The 16,854-nt window shown below is 48.5% G+C and overlaps 2 protein-coding genes across 2 annotated transcripts in view; both read right to left on the bottom strand.

The window, feature by feature from the left end:
• Window positions 1–14,716, bottom strand: part of LOC129715417 (protein piccolo-like) — a 41,148-nt gene extending 26,432 nt beyond the window's left edge. Inside the window, exon 1 of the mRNA XM_055665307.1 lies at window positions 14,255–14,716. Coding sequence (XP_055521282.1) covers window positions 14,255–14,657 — 403 coding nt within the window. The 5' untranslated portion in view covers window positions 14,658–14,716. The remainder of the gene's footprint in view (window positions 1–14,254) is intronic.
• Window positions 14,717–15,529: 813 nt separating this feature from the next.
• On the bottom strand, window positions 15,530–16,040 carry LOC129715429 (histone H4). The gene has a single exon (XM_055665320.1). The coding sequence runs from the start codon at window positions 15,979–15,981 to the stop codon at window positions 15,670–15,672; it is 312 nt and encodes a 103-aa protein (XP_055521295.1). The 5' UTR covers window positions 15,982–16,040; the 3' UTR covers window positions 15,530–15,669.
• Between the last annotated feature and the right edge of the window lie 814 nt (window positions 16,041–16,854).

Raw genomic sequence — 16,854 nt, 5'->3', positions numbered from 1 at the left:
CTGCCAGCCCACCAGCTGTAAGTGACTGAACTGCCAGCCCAATAATCCATTCAGTCCACCCTCTTCCCCCTTCTCTCTTACAGTCTGTCACCTGTTTTGGGTGGAATTTCTGGCAGTTTCTCAGCCGCCAGCCTGCCAGGTCCGAGTGATTGTAGTGCCAGGCCTCAGTGAACTGAGCTGCCAGCCCTCAGTGACTGTGCTGCCAGCCCAAAAATCCATTTGGCCCACAAACACCATACTAGCCCTCTGGAATCCAGTACCTTCGGCCCACAACACTCATACTAGTGCAACAGAAAGCACCCCCCCTTCCCCCCAATGGCCAGCAATATTGGAATTGGTGGAGAGGTGGAATATTGTGTAGGTGCTGGGACCCAACGGGTCCTGCTTAGTCTAGTTAAAAATATAATTTATTGGTTGGACAGTTCTGCTCAACAGTTGGAATGGATTAGAATGGAGAAAGAGGATTGCGCCTCCTACGATCTAGGAGCGATCATTTTTCCTCCAATAAAGCTGAATAATATGTTATATAAGAAGAATCCAATTATACAAAATATAATACGAATCTGGAAACAAATAAAATTAACTTTAAAATTAAGAAATTTATCAGTGTTAACACCAATAGTGAATAAACCAGTATTTAAACCATCTGGTATGGATAAAACATATAAACAATGGGAAAATGTGGGAATTAAAAAGGTAGGTGATTTGTATGAATTGGGAAATTTATTATCATTTCAACAACTAAAATCAAAATTTAACTTGAATAACAATCAATATTTTAAATACCTACAGGTATGTGACTTTATGAAGAAATATATACCAAGATTCCAAAGTATAATTTTAGACCCACTGGAAGAAGTACTGAATATCAATGCGGAGTCAACAAAATTAATATCATACTTGTATAACAGTATTTTAAATATAGAATTACAATCAACAGAGGCAATTAGAGAAGACTGGGAAAAAGAATTAATGATAAAAATCTCAAAAGAAACATGGGAAAAATATTTGATACACATAATCATAAATGTTCGATCAATGCTAGCCATAACTTAATTCAATTTAAAATATTACATAGATTATATTTTTCCAAAACTAGGTTGAATAAAATGTATCCAAATATTTCTCCCATTTGTGATAAATGTCTTTCTCAAAATGCCAATATTACGCACTCATTTGTCTCTTGTTCAAAACTTTATAAATTTTGGTGTGATATATTTGATATATTCTCAAAGCTATTTAAGACAAAAATGGAACCTAACACTGAAATGATTATATTTGAGTAAGTGGAGATGGGAACAAATTAAATACACACCAAAACTCATTTTTCAATTATGGGTTAATAACAGCAAAAAAACATACTTAAATTTTGGAAAAATGCTAATATACCAACATTTAAAATGTGGATCAGTAATATGCTGGACACAGCACATTTGGAAGAAATGAGACTCCTCCTAATAGACAAACAAGACCTATTCTTAAGGAGTTGGTCCCCATTTATTGATTTCTTGCATTCATGTGGTGACATAGTATTATGAAAACCAACAGTTTCAGGTATGGGTGAAAGATGATTTAGAATATTAAAAAAAAAACATCTCACTGTGGCAATGGAATAATCTCCCTCCTGCTTTCCTTCTTCATTTATTCCTTCTCTTTCACTTTTTCTTTATTGGTTTTTCACCCACGCTCACTAATCTATCCTTCACTTTTCACAACCTCTTTTTCTTCTCTTCTTTCTCACCTCTCTTTAAAAAAAAGGGAAGTTGTACAGAGAATGTAATATGTTAACATCGTGTTTGTACCAATGCATTGTACTCACTTCTAATAAATAAAATATAAAAAAAAAGAAAGGGGAAAGTCAGGGGGGATGGAGAAGACACAACAATAGCGGGGGTTGGGTTCAGCGGAGGGCCGGGGAGCAGACAAAGGCCAAGGCGAGATGAAATGGGAGGGATGGTGGGTGTACAGAGAAGAGAAGGCCATGCGGACTGCTGTATGGTTGGGGTAACCTGGTTAAAACAAAGATACTAGAGCAAGAGCAAGATGGTCATGGGTCTTTTTTTTGCGCCATCTTGGGAATTGACTTCCCTCATGGCGTCCACACCTACAAGCGTAGCATGCTGTTCTGCTATAAATTGCTCGAATCGCCAATGCAGGCGACCCAACTTGTCTTTCTTCAGGTTCCCCACTAAAAACGAAAGGTGAGAAAGAAAAATATTACATTCTATCGTGCAGTGAAAATATTATTTAGCATGCCCGATCTCTCCGTATAGCTCAGATAGTCGAGTCATGGCAACATCCTCGTAAATCTTCTCGTTACTTTCTCAGTTAATGACATCAAGAGCATTTTATTACAAGGGCTTTGTTGTGCAAGGACAAAGGTTGTCACATAATTTATTTCTGCCTCTCTGTGATCTCGTACAAATTCAGCTGAACATCTAGACTGTTGCACATGTGCAGCTTCCATATCTAAAGGAACAATAATGTACCATGAGGAGCACCCATTAAAGCCTTCATTTCCTTCCCAATGTATGATGACTGTAACCATATACAATTCTATTCCTATGATCCCAACAATGTATTATATTATATAAGACATCATTTTTTTAACTTTTATATTAATGTCTCTGTTAATACGTCCAGCATTCTATTTGCTTTATTAATTGCTATGTCAACCTGCCGCACCTCCTACAAGCATTTATGCACATATATACCCTTGTCCCTGATGCTGGAAGACCAACGATGCTGTGGCCCCTGCCATCTCCTCGGAGACAGTAATACGTAAAGACCTAGAGCAAATTTGTATCCTAACTGATACAATTGATAATGGCACAATATGTAATAGCTTGTATGGCACATTAATTTTAATTTGTGAAATATTCATAAAGCTATAATCACACATAAGGCTACACAGTTCAGGCTAAAATAATATGTACTTGTATTTAATTCAAGGAAGAACATCCATATAAAACTTTCTCAAGCATAATTTAGACAACATTTAAATGATTTCATCCGACTTCAAAAAATCAAGATGATGATTTTCTTTTGGTAAACTGAAATTGGTGCATCACATCCATTTTAAATGATAATAGTAAGATTAAACGAGAACTTACCAGTTTGAAGTTTGATCTGTATTTTATGAGGAGTTACGATGAGGGATTACGTGAAGAAGCCCGCCCCAGGACGCATTGCGGCATAACTTCAAAGCAGCGGTGTGGAATCACAGACAGACACGTATTTGAAGTAACATAGTAAAGAATAAAGAGACATCAATTATCAGTTTGATCCATGTAATGAGGGGTGGGAGCGGAGGGCACGTAATCCCTCATCGTAACTCCTCATAAAATACAGATCAAACTTCAAACTGGTAAGTTCTCGTTTAATCTTACTATTTTACTTCGGAGTCACGTGAGTGACTTCGTGAAGATTTCAAAGCTCTGTGATTTCAAACCGTGTAACAGCTTTATATCACTCGCTGTCGAAGCCTTTGAGGGAGGAAGCGTGTTATCATAATCAACCAATGATTCTGTTTATAGAAAAAACCAATGGTATTTTTACAATAACACTGAAGAATTTTAAATGCTCCCCTTGGCTAATTTGAATATTTGCAGATTGGAATCTTCCTGCAAATAAAAAACAGGTTTTGTCAACAGTTTATAATAATTTATTTCTCTGAACGTTTTACCCCCACTATTCTGCTGTAGCCAGGGTGTGGTTTACAGGCACGTCCATTCTTTTGCCGTTGACGTGGAAGCTTCTCCTGTGGGATGACAAACTTTATACATGTTAGTTTTATCCCAGGAGCTTTAACCTGCTTGAGCCATTTCAAAAAAGGCTTGTTACCCGACCACAAGGTGTTTTGTGACCAACCCACAAGGCTTTTCATCTCCCTCGCATAATTAGGTTGTGTCTATGTAAGGTAATAGGGTCTTGGCACATACCGTGTTTTCTGGCGGGTAGCCCGGTTTTATGACTGGATAAGGTGTTCCTGGTCTGGTTTGACCATTCCTTGAACAAATGATAGAGATCTGGTCTGAAGCTGTGAGCATGGTGTCCAGTTGAAATTAGGAGTAATGACTGGACACTCTGTGCTGCTCCATGTGCCTTTAACATATGTTTTTAGTGCGTAGAAGGTTCAGGTTTAGGGCTCTGGCTGGTGGGATCCCCTGAAGTGTGGTTAACCACTGTGACATTCCATATATAGGTGTACCTAGTCTAGGGTTTTAGAGTTTTAATACCCTTCAAATTTACCTCCAGCCAGTGACCCCATGGCCTGTTGTCCTGTAGCTGTTTTGAAAAAGAACAGGCAGGGTAATTCTACCTGTGTTGATGGCACTGTAGCCGAATCCTTCATCATGATGAAGGTTCTCCAGGAATTCCAGTTTGTAGTACCTGTATCGGATGAGTAGGTTTTCCCCTTTATCCTTGCAGTACTTCTCTTGATGCTGGACAATTGTTGTAGTCCAGTGGATGTTCAAAAGGATGCTGACATGGTGTCCATTATTCAGTATAACAATCCCAGTCCCAGAGGCTTGCGCAGAATCTGCAGCTCAGGAGCTTATTTCTCATGGCACAGGTTGATTTGTGCCCGACTCCGATATTAATAATTCTGGGTACTGGAAAACACCATCCAAGTTTCAACAGCCATGTCATGGCGTGAAGTGAAACAAGGGCTGCGTAAGTCCGTCAGGTACTATCAAATACCTGAAGCAGAATCCTTTTTTACTGTGCGTTGTTCTCGATTGGTGAGGCAGAAGGGAAAAATACATAGAATTAATTTCACCAATGCAGCGTGAACGCATTTGTCTATCAATATTATAAATACATTCTTGAATGACAACATGACCTATAGGTGAGAAAAGTTAATAGATATAGCTGACGATCTTTCTGCTGGAACTATCTGTCCCAGAGAAATTTTTTTAATGAGGATTCCACTGGCCCAGGGTCTGGTTTCCCCCCGCGACATACATAGGACATCCCCGAACACCTGGTGATATAGCGTTAATGCAAATAATCCATATCAGTTTCACATTCCATTTTAATTGTCATTGTCAGTGTACAGTACAGCGACAATGAAATGCATTAATATCTGTTGCATCATATAGCTTAATAGTTTTGTTAACTTTATATGAAAACATCTAATTGATGTAGTCCTTAATATTATGTGACCTGGTGTCTGTCACTGTATTTTGCTTACCACCCAGGTAAGTTGTTGATAGTCAAATACATCTATGGATATACCATTGCCAAATTGGTTTGACCAACTTCTCATATGATACCGACTTTATGCTGCCATATGGTTAATATAGGCCACCTCCATAGTGTAGTCTATTTATACCCATACATGCAAGTGCTTTAAACTCATAAATTCACCCGAACATTTTTTAGATAATTAATGCCCAGTATAAGTGGTAACCCCACCACTGTCTTTCTGATATTACTTCAGTGGGTAACTTCATGAGATGCTCAATGACAACCTATATGTTGTTTTTGATACTAACATCTGAATGATGTAGACAGAAATGGTACAATTTTTTTCCCCAATTACTCTGTTATTTGTCGAGTAGTTGGTAGTTTGACCATTACTTTGTGCTTGTTTGTGCCAATTCCACTATGTTGTCTCTTGGCATCCTTATAGTTACGTGGACTGAATTAATATGAAAGCCAAGATAGTCCAAGAAAGCGCTCTATTTGCTGGTAGGAACCAGACCCACCTACCTCATGGTTATTGGCGGTTTTGTGTTTTCTGTTTTCTGAGTGCTTTTGTTCTGAGGATGTGCTGGCGACGTTGGGGGGGGGCGCATTTTCCAGGGGGTCCGCGGCGGGCCCTGATCTAAAAGATCTTTGGGGATAGTGCGGCCCCAAGCTTTCACCAGTCCCATATTCTAGACATAGACTGGTAGATGCCGTGAGGTGCTGCTGTTAGGTTATCGAAAGTCGTGGTTTGCTCGTCCCTTGGCCTGCCCTCATGATGCCGAAGGTTTTTGATACCTCTTCGATCTCCTTCAGCTTTTTGTTCAGATCTCTCCCAAATAGCAGTGAGTCTGCCTCCGCTGCTGGGCTTTGCTCAAGCCTGCATCTTTGAGATTGAGGGCAGGTGTTGCATTTCCCTTCAGAGATTATTTAGTTCGAATCATGGTACACCTTAATACCAGCACTTTCTGGTGGCATGTGTTGATCTCGTTATCTCCACAGAACAAGCATAGGCTGTGATAGCTGACATCAGGAGCCTTCGGATCCGCTGTAGCTTGAGTTTTTATGCCCGCATAAGGGCCCCCACAACTTCCAGATTTTGCTGTTTTAGGCTTATTCCCCTTAAGGGCCTCATAGTTCTCTGGTGCTGTATATTCTTGCTGGCTGCCATTGTTTTGGCTCCGGCGGTGCTCCAGCCCGTGGGGTTGCTACAAAGCGGTCCACGACACCCAACAGCTGTTCCTGATCCTGCACCTCATGCATTCTCCCGATTTTGTCCGCCTGCCCCATTTGCAGACCAGCCCTGCCCTGGTCACCAATGCTAGCCTCCTGCTCCAACCCGTGGTATGAGGGTAGCAAAGGGCAGTGCCTGAACGACACTATGGAGGAGGTACCTGTCCTGTCTCGCCGGGAGCGCTGCTGTTCCCGGTGGACCTTCTCCTCCAGGAGCTGCTAAGTGCAGCTCAGGCGGCTGTCTCTCTCTGCTTTGGTAGAGACATGTCCCCCTCCGACGAATCGGAGACGACCGGCCGTTTGGCTTGCTGGCCGCTTTCCCAGTCCGCCGTGTAGGCTCTGGCGAGACTGGCTTGGCTCGGTCTCAGGGATAGCGAAAACGCTCTGCGAGCGACGCTGCCGCCGGTTGCTGCCCCGCTGGTAGAGTTGGAGCGGGGCAGTTTCTCTTTGCGAGTTTTTTGCGTTGAGTTCCTGAAATCTGTAATAAAACACAACTGCAAACTCACCTTTCCAATGCCCAAGAGCCGCTCCTGCAGCTCAGGCGGCTGTCTCTCCCCCTCCTGGGTGGAGAGACGTCCCAGTCCGATGTCGGCTCCACCGCCGGGTTTTACACACATCCAGCCCGCTGCTCAGGTGCTAGCGGGCTGGCTCGGTCGCGGTGTCGGGTTTGCGGACCGCCCGCTAAGCGGTCCACCCCTGTTTGCTGCCCAACGACGTCCTTTCGTCCAGCGGGCAGGTGCAGCATTTCCCCCCCCCCCAAGCCCGCAGCTGATGCTGCCGGGCTTGGTGCAGAGTCGGGAGCGGCGCGCTGATTAGCGGTCCTTGCTCTCTCTCTCTCTCTGCACTCGGGCTGCTGCTCACCTGCACTCGGGCTGCAGCGCACTCCACGCCAGCACTGTACAGTGGGTCCCCCTGACGGCTCCGCAAATGTCGGAAGCCTCCTCCCGCCCGCCTGCCTGCCTCACCTGGACAGTACTCGCGAGCGAGCGAGGACTGAGGGGACCCCAACACAGTGCTAGCGCCGTCTCCTGCGCTGTTGATGTCGCCCCTGTGGAGAGTTACCGGCACCGGCACAGCTCCCATTCATGGTCCGCCGGCGCTCTCTCTCCCTGGTAGCGTATTTCCTCCCCTCCCTCGCACGGAAAACTCCTCCCGGAGTCCAAGGGGGCCGCTTGCACGCCCTGCGGGAAAACAAGCAGACGCAAAGGGGCTGTAACAGTAAAGGTAAGTACTTACCTAAACTTAGATTTTTTCTCGTTTCTTCGGGAGCCCTGACTCCCGGCTGCCGCTTTGCACGCTGAAACGTAATGCCGCAATGCGTCCTGGGGCGGGCTTCTTCACGAAGTCACTCACGTGACTCCGAAGTAAAATTAGCAGTAGATGCCGATTTATTTAAATGAACTTAAATATCAAGAAGACACAGGTCCTCCTTCCAAGCAGCCGTCTACCCAGCCCACTATAAAAGTGGATGACACCACATTTGAAAACGTTGACCACTTCCCCAACCTTGGCAGCATTCATTCCTCAAAAGCTGACTATCGCCTCAGTTGTGCCAGCTGAACCTACGCCAGACTCCGGAAAAGAGTCTTTGAAGACTGAGACCTAAAGGCCCAAACAAAACTGCTGGTCTACTGAGCCATTGTCCTCTCTACCCTGTTGTATGGTGCCAAGTCATTGACCAGCTACAGCAGGCACCTGAGAGGCCTGGAACAATACCATCAAAGATCCTTACGAAAGATTCTGAGAATCAGCTGGGAGGACAAACACATTAAATCAGCGTTCTGGAGGAAGCCAACATGACCTGCATCACCACCACAATAATGCAGCACCAACTTCGATGGACTGGCCATGTCATTCACATGTCCAACACACGTCTCCCTCAACAAATCCTGCACTCTCAATGGAAGGAATGTCGCCGAGACCCCAGTGGTCCAAAGAAATGCTTCAAGGACAACATCACGAACGGTTTGAAGGAATTGTACATCGCATTAAACAACTGGAGCACATTACACTGGACAGGCGTTCCTGGAGGAAACCTGTGCAGGAAGGAGCTGCACGTTACGAAATAGAACAATGCTGTGTTGCAGGGACAAAGCAACAATACCGTAAGGAGGGTGAGAAGGGGGCTCGATGACTACCAACCACCACCAGTCTCCACTGCCCACGTTGCACCAAGGTGTGTGGATCACGGATCATCCTTTACTGACCCACAAGATGACGACACTAGGTAAAGGACAGTCATAGCCGTTTCAAGTGACCGCCGATGATATGCTAAATCCATTTCATTTGTATACTTCTCATTTTTTCCCCCTTTCAAGTTTTTTATTTGTCTTGGCCGTGTCACACAACATACAGACTGAACATTCTACTACAACCTGATGTCACTTTAGTTGATCCTGCCCTCATATTCATCCATCATAAAGCATATGACACATCTACATCTGACTTTGTCTCCTTGATGGTGCCTTCTGATTACTTTCTAGCATTCTGTGAAGTGTGAGAATGTGTTTCGCACAGAATTTGACGATGTCAAAAAGACGAGGAACATTTCCCATCTAATAAACACAGCAATACCCAATACACAGGATTACAAGGATGTTAGGCGTATCCCCCCCCCCCCTGGTGAATGCTATGTACTTACCTTTCTCTGTTTCTCTCCCGAGTTCAGGCCTCGTGGTCAAAGATCTTAGAGCAGAGCAAGATGGGCTACTCCTGCGAAATACAATGGGCTGACGTGTAGTACGCTACGGAGGGGATCCTGGGCATTTCCCCCCGCCCATTTTAGTAACCACAGCCTACCTGACCCGACCCGACTCGCAGTTTAATCAATGTTGCGGGGCAACAGTTTGTGTGTGTGATATAGGGTTAGATTCATAATTCTGTCAGTTCATACTTCTTGTCAAGAATAAAATTTGACTCTGGTAATTGTCTTTTTAATGTTTTTTAAATCATTTATTTTTAAATGGCTCACAAGCAGTGTTTGAGTTGATTTTGTAGTAACTGGAACCGACCCGACCCGACCCGACTCGCTGGGTAATTGACATTGCGGGGGCAGTTTTTGTGTGTGATATAGGGTTAGATTCATAATTCTGTTTGTTCATAATTCTGTTAATTCTTGTTAAAGAGTAAAATGTTTATAAACACACATACATGAATGTGATATAAATGTATATAATCAAGTTCAAGTGAGTTTATTGTCATGTGTCCCTGTATAGGACAATGAAATTCTTGCTTTGCTTAAGCACACAGAAAATAGTAGGCATTTACTACAAAACAGATAAATGTGTCCATATACCCTGATCTAAATATATACACACATGAATAAATAACTGGTAAAGTGCAAATAACAGAAAGTGGTTGTTAATAATCAGAGTTTTGTCTGAGCCAGGTTTAATGGTCTGATGGCTGAGGGGAAGTAGCTGGTTGTTGCAGTCTTCAGGCTCCTGTACCTTCTACCTGAAGGTAGCAGGGAGATGAGTGTGTGTCCAGGATGGTGTGGGTCTTTGATGATACTGCCAGCCTTTTTGAGGCAGCGACTGCGATAAATCCACTCGATGGAAGGAAGGTCAGAGCCGATGATGGACTGGGCAGTGTTTACTACTTTTTGTAGTCTTTTCCTCTCCAGGGCGCTCAAATTGCCGAACCAAGCCACGATGCAACCGGTCAGCATGCTCTCGACTGTGCACCTGTAGAAGTTAGAGAGAGTCTTCCTTGAAAATCCGACTCTCCGTAATCTTCTCAGGAAGTAGAGGCGCTGATGTGCTTTTTTGATAATTGCGTTAGTGTTCTCGGACCAGGAAAGATCTTCAGAGATGTGCACGCCCAGGAATTTGAAGTTCTTGACCCTTTCAACCATATAAATGGGGCTGTGGGTCCCCCTCCTACTCCTTCCAAAGTTCACAATCAGTTTCTTGGTTTTGCTGGGGTTGAGGGCCAGGTTATTGCGCTGGCACCATATGGACAGTAGCTCGATCTCTCTTCTGTACTCTGACTCATCCCCATCAGTGATACGCCCCACAATAGTGGTGTCGTCAGCGAACTTGATGATGGAGTTCGCACTGTGGTTCGCTACGCAGTCATGGGTATAGAGTGAGTACAGCAGGGGGCTGAGCACGCAGCCTTGAGGTGCTCCCGTGCTGATTGTTATCGAGGCTGACACATTTCCACCAATACGAACAGACTGTGGTCTGTGGACGAGGAAGTCGAGGATCCAGTTGCAGAGGGATGCGCAGAGACCCAGTTCTGCGAGTTTGGTAACCAGTTTGGAGGGGATGATTGTGTTAAATGCCGAGCTGTAATCGATGAATAACAGCCTGACATATGAGTTTTTGTTGTCCAAGTGGTCCAGTGCGGAGTGGAGGGCCAGCGAGATCGCATCCACCGTTGATCTGTTGTGGCAGTACGCGAACTGCAGTGGGTCCAGGTTTTTGTCGAGGTAGGAGTTGATTTGCTCCATGATCATATAACACACACAATTATATTTCTTCTGATCCAATGATGAACTTTATTTCAGACTAGACAAGGGACATTAAATAAGAAACATTGTAAAACTCCCCGCAAATTCACACACACTAGGCCGTATCCCACCCCTCAACTCTCACCCCCCCCCCCCCCCCCCCCCCCCACCCCCCCCCCCCCCCCCCCCTGCCTCCCCCCCCCTCTCACTCCCTCTCCCTTTCCCCGGGCCTCTCACCCCTCTCCCCCCCGCCCCCCCTCCCTCCCTCCCCCCCCCCCCCCCCCACCCCCCCCTGCACACTCCCTCTCCCCGGGTTGCACACTCCCTCTCCCCCGCCCCCGGGTTGCACACCCCCTCGCCCCGGGCTGCACACACTCCCTCTCCCCCGGGCCGCACACTCCCTCCCCCCCCCCGGCCGCACACTCCCTCTCCCCGGGCCCCCCGGGCCGCTCCCCGCCGCCCCGGGCCCCACGCACTCCCCTCTCCCCGGGCCGCACACTCCCTCTCCTCCGCCCGGGCCGCACACTCCCCCTCCCCCCGCCCCCCACACCCCCCTCCCTCCCTCCCACTCCCAGGCCTCCACACTCTCCTCTCCCCGCCCCACCGCACACCCCCTCTCCCCCCTGGCCGCACACACTCCCTCTCCCCCGGGCCGCACACTCCCTCCCCGTGCCGCACACTCCCCTCGCCGGGCCGCACACCCCTCTCCCCGGGCCCCACACTCCCTCTCCCCGGGCCGCACACTCCCTCTCCCCGGGCCGCTGCACTCCCTCTCCCCGGGCCTCACACTCCCTCTCCCTTTCCCCGGGCCTCACACTCCCTCTCCCCGGGCCGCCCCACACTCCCTCTCCCGGGGCCGCACACTCCCTCTCCCGGGCCGCACACTCACTCTCCCTCTCCCCGGGCCCTCACTCCCTCCTCCCCGGGCCGCACACTCCCCTCTCCCGGGCCCCACACTCCTCTCTCCCTCCCGGGCCGCACACACTCCCTCTCTCTCTCCCCGGGCCCTCACTCACTCTCCCCTCCCCCCTCTCACTCCTCTCCCCCTGCCGCACACTCCCTCTCCCTCTCCCCGGGCCGCACTCCCTCTCCCTCTCTCCCCCGCCGCACACTCCCTCTCCCTCTCCCCGGGCCCCACACTCCCTCTCCCCTCCCCGGGCCCTCACTCCCTCTCCCTGTGCCGCACACACTCCTCTCCCTCTCCCCCGGGCCGCACACTGCCTCTCCCTCTCCCGGGCCCGCATACTGCCCTCCCCGGGCCGCACACTGCCTCTCCCTCTCCCCGGGCCGCACACACCCTCTCCCTCTCCCGGGCCGCACACTCCCTCTCCCTCTCCCCGCCCCACACCCTCTCCCCACGGCCGCCACACTCCCCCCCACACGCCCTCTCTCCCCGGGCCGCACACTACCTCTCCCTCTCCCGGGCCGCACACTCCCTCTCCCTCTCCCGGGCCGCACACTCCCTCTCCCTCTCCCCGGGCCGCACACTCCTCTCCCTCTCCCTGGGCCGCACACACTCCCTCTCCCTCTCCCTGGGCCGCACACTCCACTCCCCTCCCTGGGCCGCACACTCCCTCTCCCCGGGCCGCACACTCCCCTCTCCCTCTCCCTGGGCCGCACACACTCCCCTCCCTCTCCCTGGGCCGCACACTCCTCTCCCTCCCCGGGCCGCACACTCCCTCTCCCTCTCCCCTGGGCCGCACACACTCCCTCCCTCTCCCCGGCCGCCCTCCCTCCCTCTCCCTCCCCGGGCCGCACACACTCCTCTCCCTCTCCCCGGGCCGCCACACTCCCTCTCCCTCTCTCCCTCTCCCTGTGCCGCACACTCCCTCTCCCTCTCTCCCTCTCCCCGGGCCGCACACTCCCTCTCCCTCTCCCCGGGCCGCACACTCCCTCTCCCCGGGCCGCACACTCTCCCCGGGCCGCACACTCCCTCTCCCTCTCCCTCTCCCTGGGCCGCACACTCCCTCTCCCTCTCCCTGGGCCGCACACTCCCTCTCCCTCTCCCCGGGCCGCTCACCCTCTCCCCGGGCCGCTCACTCCCTCTCCCGCTGCCCCGGGCTCGTCTGAAGCTTAAATACCCGAGATGCCCAAGATTCTCTCTCATCTTCGTGGACCCTGACTTGTGAGCAGTTTGCTGGTATGAGCTGCAGAAGGGCTGGCCACATGGCATACAACTTTGTGTACTTCCACCATTATTTGTTCACCAATATTGAATTGGGACGGAATAAGGGCTGACCTTAGTGTTTTCGTGTATTTTTCGGGGTTATATCTCTTTAGGCAGGTTTTAGTCTCTGGTTCGACGGTCCATTACGTGGCTGGCTGGAGCACTGTTTAATTGTTTGTTAGTCCATCCATAATCCCTGACTGGGTTGTTTAAATCAGGTTTGGTTTTTGTGTTTCATTGAATAATTAAAAGATTTTTGAACTTGAACCTGGTTTTTGAATTATGTTACGCGACTCTGGAGTACCTGCATTCGGGAATCGTAACAAAGGACATGAACTTGTGCTGCCGTAGTTTCAAGGTTAGAGTTGTAGCAATCTTTGTGAGTGTTCACATACATTATGGACTCAAATTTAAGAATAGAAAAAATGCAGGATATGACCGTTAAAAGGAAGTGTACATTTTTTTTCAAAAGTGGCACATAAGTAATGTACATAATTTTCTTAAATTATTTATTTGAAGTAATACACTTGTTTATATACATAGTCTGAAATTGTGATTGTTAGCTGCACAAAATATTGCAAATGACAATGTATTTATTAGTGTACATACGTTGGACATTTTGTCCAGGGAAAGCAGGGGTGGGGCTATCATTGTTTGAAATACGTTGAATATTACATCACTTTCATTGGTTAGCTGATAAGCGATACACTGCAATCCCTCTATAACTCGTAAATTATGTCAATCTTACCATTAATGTCAGAAATAAAAAATCGTTACCCTTGATAATGAATTTAGATGTTGCATTATTTAAAATTGAGTGGGTTGGTGCAATATCTGCGGGCCGGGTTATTTTTCGCGCTTTAATGGTGTCGGTGAAACCCAGTGAACCAAAGACTGTTTTTGGTCCACTCGCTGTTTTTGTGAAGCGCCGAACCCGCGGAAAAGGCGCAATAAAGACGTTTTATTGAGGTCAGAACGCGTCACAAGGGGATTCACATGGTAACCGGGTCCGCCCGGGACACTGGAGCCCGTGGGGTCAGACTCAGCTCGGCAGCTGTGACTGCGGTGTCAGTTGTGGTAAGAAAGGCCGGGACCGTAATGTAAGAGGACAATGAACAGGAGGACACAGCTCTTTCCACAGCCGGGTTGGTGGCTCTTAAAAGAGCCTTTTGTTGTCCTTGGTTAGTGGTTCCGAGTTTAAGCGCGCTCCCCGCGGATGCGGCGGGCCAGCTGGATGTCTTTGGGCATGATGGTGACTCGCTTGGCGTGGATGGCGCACAGGTTGGTGTCCTCAAAGAGCCCCACCAGGTAAGCCTCGCTGGCCTCCTGCAGGGCCATGACGGCCGAGCTCTGGAAGCGCAGGTCTGTCTTGAAGTCCTGAGCGATCTCACGCACCAGGCGCTGGAAGGGCAGTTTACGGATGAGCAGCTCGGTGGATTTCTGGTAGCGCCGGATCTCCCGCAAAGCCACGGTGCCGGGCCGGTAGCGGTGAGGCTTCTTCACTCCGCCCGTGGCTGGAGCGCTCTTCCGCGCCGCTTTGGTCGCCAGTTGTTTGCGAGGAGCTTTCCCTCCGGTCGATTTGCGCGCTGTCTGCTTGGTCCGGGCCATTGTGTTTCAACACTTGTATTACAGCCTGAAATAGAGGCACTGGAATGACGGAGCCGGCTCTGGAGCCGACTTTTAAAGCCTTGGTGTAGGGCCGGCCCACAGCGTGAGATTGGCTGTAGTACAGGTGCAAACATGTCGTTCCCACGCTGCGATTGGCTGCTGCTCAGTCAGCAACTGGCCGCCAGTTTCAGGTCTGAGGCCGGCGAGGAAAATATTATTGGTTACACAAAAAAGCTGGAGAAACTCAGCGGGTGCAGCAGCATCTATGGAGCGAAGGAAATAGGCAACGTTTCGGGCCGAAACCCTTCCTCAGAATATTATTTGTGACCATATACAGAGATTTGTGAGCGGCGGACGGATCTCAGACAACCAGTGAGGGCCGGCACACTGTAGTGTGGTTGGCTACTGGTTCAATTTCAAATCAACCATATAACCATATAACAATTACAGCACGGAAACAGGCCATCTCGACCCTTCTAGTCCGTGCCGAACACAAATTGCCCGCCAATTTAACAGCAAGCGGGAACCGAGGTAAATACTCGCTTGTAATTGTGAATGCAACACTATTTTGTACCTACCAAATTAATTTCGAATTAATTTAAATCACAAAGTCTGAGTACGCGGTGCGAATTTACAGACCCGATGTGGAAACTGACGGTATTCAGTTCTACATGAGACTAGAGATAAACCACTGCTCCCCGGGGAAGTTTCTAGTCGACCTTTGTGTTGTTGGATTTACAAAGCGTTAAGTGGCAAAGGGGAGAACGGAGATAGCCTCTAATTTTCGGCCTGGAGAATAGTTTACTATAACCCCCTCCTCAGTTTAAATCTTCGGGATATCTGCCTAACATTAACTTTTCAATCAATCAAATGCATGCAGCGGTCGGGTAATAAATAAAAGTTTATTCAGTACATAATGTGATCATGTTCCCGGTCACTGCTCCCTCAGTGAAATGGTGAGTGGCTCTTAAAAGAGCCTTTGTTTTGTCGATTGGATAAAGGGAAGAATCGTTTAACCGCCGAAGCCATACAGAGTGCGGCCCTGGCGTTTCAGAGCGTACACCACATCCATGGCAGTGACCGTCTTACGCTTGGCGTGCTCGGTGTAGGTGACCGCATCCCTGATCACATTCTCCAAGAAAACCTTCAGCACCCCACGGGTCTCCTCGTAGATCAGACCCGAGATTCGCTTGACACCGCCACGCCGAGCCAGGCGGCGGATAGCTGGTTTGGTGATGCCTTGGATATTATCGCGAAGTACTTTGCGATGCCGTTTGGCTCCGCCTTTGCCAAGTCCTTTCCCTCCTTTCCCTCTGCCAGACATTATGCTTCTTCTCTGAAAGCGCTGCACAATAAGAGGCCGAATGCTACTGTCTCCTTTTATACACAGCGCCCCGACCTGGTCGAGAAATGCAGAGAGAGAGAGCGAGAGAGAGACAGGCGAGAAGGGGAGGAGACAGAGTCAGAGTGACAGACAGAGCAGAGAGCGGCCTCTCATCCCCAGCTCTTCCCCCGGTTTTCTGCAACCGCCAATTTCCAACGGTTTGCTGACAATAAACCCGAGACTCAGCGCCCCACAAAATTTCACAGGCACGGATTCCACATTAAAGTTCAATCAGTAACATTACTGCCTAAATACTGTGACGTTACTTCGTCCATTTCCCATTCATCTCCAGAACCTGATCCCTTTCCCCAAACCGCGTCTCCCTAGACCTCATCATCTCCATCGCAGGTAACAGGCTACTGATCGACATTTACCACAAACCCAGTCTCCCAAGGCTACCTGGACAACAGTCAACATGGATTTGTGCCTGGAAGGTCATGTTTGACTAATCTTCTTGAATTTTTTGAAGAGGTTACTAGGGAAATTGACGAGGGTAAAGCAGTGGATGTTGTCTATATGGACATTAGTAAGGCCTTTGACAAGGTTCCTCATGGAAGGTTGGTTAAGAAGGTTCAACTGTTGGGTATAAATGCAGGAATAGCAAGATGGATTCAACAGTGGCTGAATGGGAGAAGCCAGAGGGTAATGGTGGATGGCTGTTTATCGGGTTGGAGGCAGGTGACTAGTGGGGTGCCTCAGGGATCTGTGTTGGGTCCTTTGTTGTTTATCATGTACATCAATGATCTGGATGAAGGTGTGGTAAATTGGATTAGTAAGTATGCAGATGATACCAAGATGGGGGTCTTGTGGATA

Source organism: Leucoraja erinacea, unplaced genomic scaffold, assembly GCF_028641065.1.
Source record: "Leucoraja erinacea ecotype New England unplaced genomic scaffold, Leri_hhj_1 Leri_116S, whole genome shotgun sequence".
In the NCBI taxonomy this organism is placed as follows: Eukaryota; Metazoa; Chordata; class Chondrichthyes; order Rajiformes; family Rajidae; genus Leucoraja; species Leucoraja erinaceus.
This window is presented reverse-complemented; position numbering and strand designations above follow the sequence as displayed.